The sequence below is a fragment of the Eurytemora carolleeae genome, unplaced genomic scaffold (genome assembly GCF_000591075.1).
Source record: "Eurytemora carolleeae unplaced genomic scaffold, Eaff_2.0 scaffold3216, whole genome shotgun sequence".
Taxonomy (NCBI): Eukaryota; Metazoa; Arthropoda; class Copepoda; order Calanoida; family Temoridae; genus Eurytemora; species Eurytemora carolleeae.
This window is the reverse complement of record NW_019399124.1, coordinates 1-2,017: the sequence shown is the minus strand read 5'-3', so window position 1 is coordinate 2,017 and position 2,017 is coordinate 1. Positions and strand designations below refer to the sequence as shown.

General features: G+C 37.5%; 1 protein-coding gene across 1 annotated transcript; it reads right to left on the bottom strand.

Annotated features, from left to right (window-relative positions):
- Nucleotides 1-42: 42 nt before the first annotated feature.
- LOC111717715 (homeobox protein rough) lies at nt 43-908 on the bottom strand (the record flags this gene model as incomplete). Its single annotated transcript, XM_023493194.1, has 2 exons — nt 228-908; nt 43-160 (listed from the first exon to the last, which is right to left on the bottom strand). Coding segments are annotated over exons 1-2 (461 nt in total), but the record flags the coding sequence as incomplete, so codon positions are not given.
- Between the last annotated feature and the right edge of the window lie 1,109 nt (nt 909-2,017).

Sequence of the window (2,017 nt, the reverse complement as noted above, 5' to 3'; positions counted from 1 at the left end):
TTATTATTACTATTATTGTCATTAATATTATCATTTTCATACCTTGGTCTACTGATATACTCGTTCCTCTGATATTCTATTTCCAATGCTAGAGTCTGCTCCTGGCTGAATGTTGTGCGCTGACGACGCTGACGCGCATCTTTTCGCTGACGCCGCGCTACTAAACAATTTTACAATTTGAAAATAGGTACAAAATGCGCGAAATAAAAAAGAAGAAAAATACTCACGGAAAGCAGCTAGGCCACCGGGTAGAGGTAGAGAATCGAACCTGAACAGGGTTGGATCTGGGTAGTGAGAAAGGTAGGGAGAGAAACCTAGGTTTGAAGACATATTTGTTAGAATAGAGCTGACAACAGGAGCTGCAGTTGGGTTCCCAGATTTACTTTCATCAGGACCGTATAGTTTAGCAAAGAAATCTTTCGGAGAAGATACAGTTTTCGGTTTCACTAGGTTCAGTTTAGTGAGGGGAGGAGGAGAAGTTTCCTCCGGGTTGGGTTCAGAACTCTGCTCCAGGTAGGGCTTAATATCTGAGGATGGTCTGCTCATGTCTAAGGGTTGTTCACTAATCATGTTTAAGTTAAGAGAAGGTCATAGAATAGTTTAGTTGATGGAAATCTTGTGAAGATTGTGCAAAATAAAACTGCTAATGTTCAATGGATGGTTTTTTGATTCGAACGAAAGATCCAATACGAAATATCTCCAGGATACAGTATCAATAGGACCAGAACGAATTATCTCTGGAATACAGAGTATATTTAGGAATAACACCGAATTAGCTTCGATATATAGTATTACTAGGACAAGACGAGCTGTCTCCGGGATAGAATATTAGTATGACCAGGACGTCTGAACTCCGGAAGGATACTGGTGAGTAGGATTGCAGGTGTTGGGTTCCAGGATAATTAGTTCGGATTCACCTCAGCTTAGAACCTCTGGACCCCGCTTCATTCTGCCGCCAGATCATTTTCCCCGGGGAGGGGGGATATTAGAGGTATGAGGGGGGGGTATATTAGAGGTATGAGGGAGGAGAGGATGTAAGGAAAGGTTTATGATCAAGATGATCAAGAGGATGAGGGGAGAGAAGGTGGGAGAGATGATGAGGTAGATCTACTCCACCAGGTTCTCCGGGGAGCTGAAGGGAGAACGGGTAACCAGAGATACCAGGCAGAGGATAGCACCTAGATACCCAGATATAAAGATAGATAGATAGATAGATAGATAGATAGATAAATAAATGGGTAGATATTTATCTATAGACAATTATGATACATGGAAAGATAGATAGATAGATACATAGCTATATAGATAGACAATTATGATACGCAGATAGATTGATGGATAGAGACGAGTGTACGGAAATTATTTAGTCCTTTTTTTAAATTATTGGGTTTCTGCAGTTAAAAATGAGCTGTTTAAGTTCTGAAATCATTTTGTAAATAACTAAAATACTTTATTCAATTTTTACTTTATCGTCAAATTCAAAGAGTTTCAACCTGTGTGGGTAACCCTGCAGATATATATGCGCGCAAATAAATAGATAGGTAGGTACATAGGTAGGTAGATAGGTAGATAGGTAGATAGGTAGGTAGGTAGGTAGGTAGTTAGGTAGGTAGATAGATAGGTAGATAGGTACATAGGTAGGTAGATAGGTAGATAGATAGATAGGTAGATAGGTAGATATATAGGTAGGTAGATAGATAGGTAGATAGATAGATAGGTAGATAGATAGGTAGATAGATAGATAGATATATAGATAGATATATAGATAGATAGATAGATAGATAGATAGATATATAGATAGATAGTGATTAGATAGGTAGGTAGATAGGTAGATATATAGATTGGTAGATAGGTAGATATATAGATAGGTAGTGATTAGATAGGTAGGTAGATAGGTAGATAGATAGATAGGTAGAACATTTAAATTTATTTTAATCCTTTTGCTTCTCTAAAAAGTAAGAAAACAATTTCATTTGAAAAGAATCAAAATTGTTTTTCTGAACTTTGGTTCAATTTT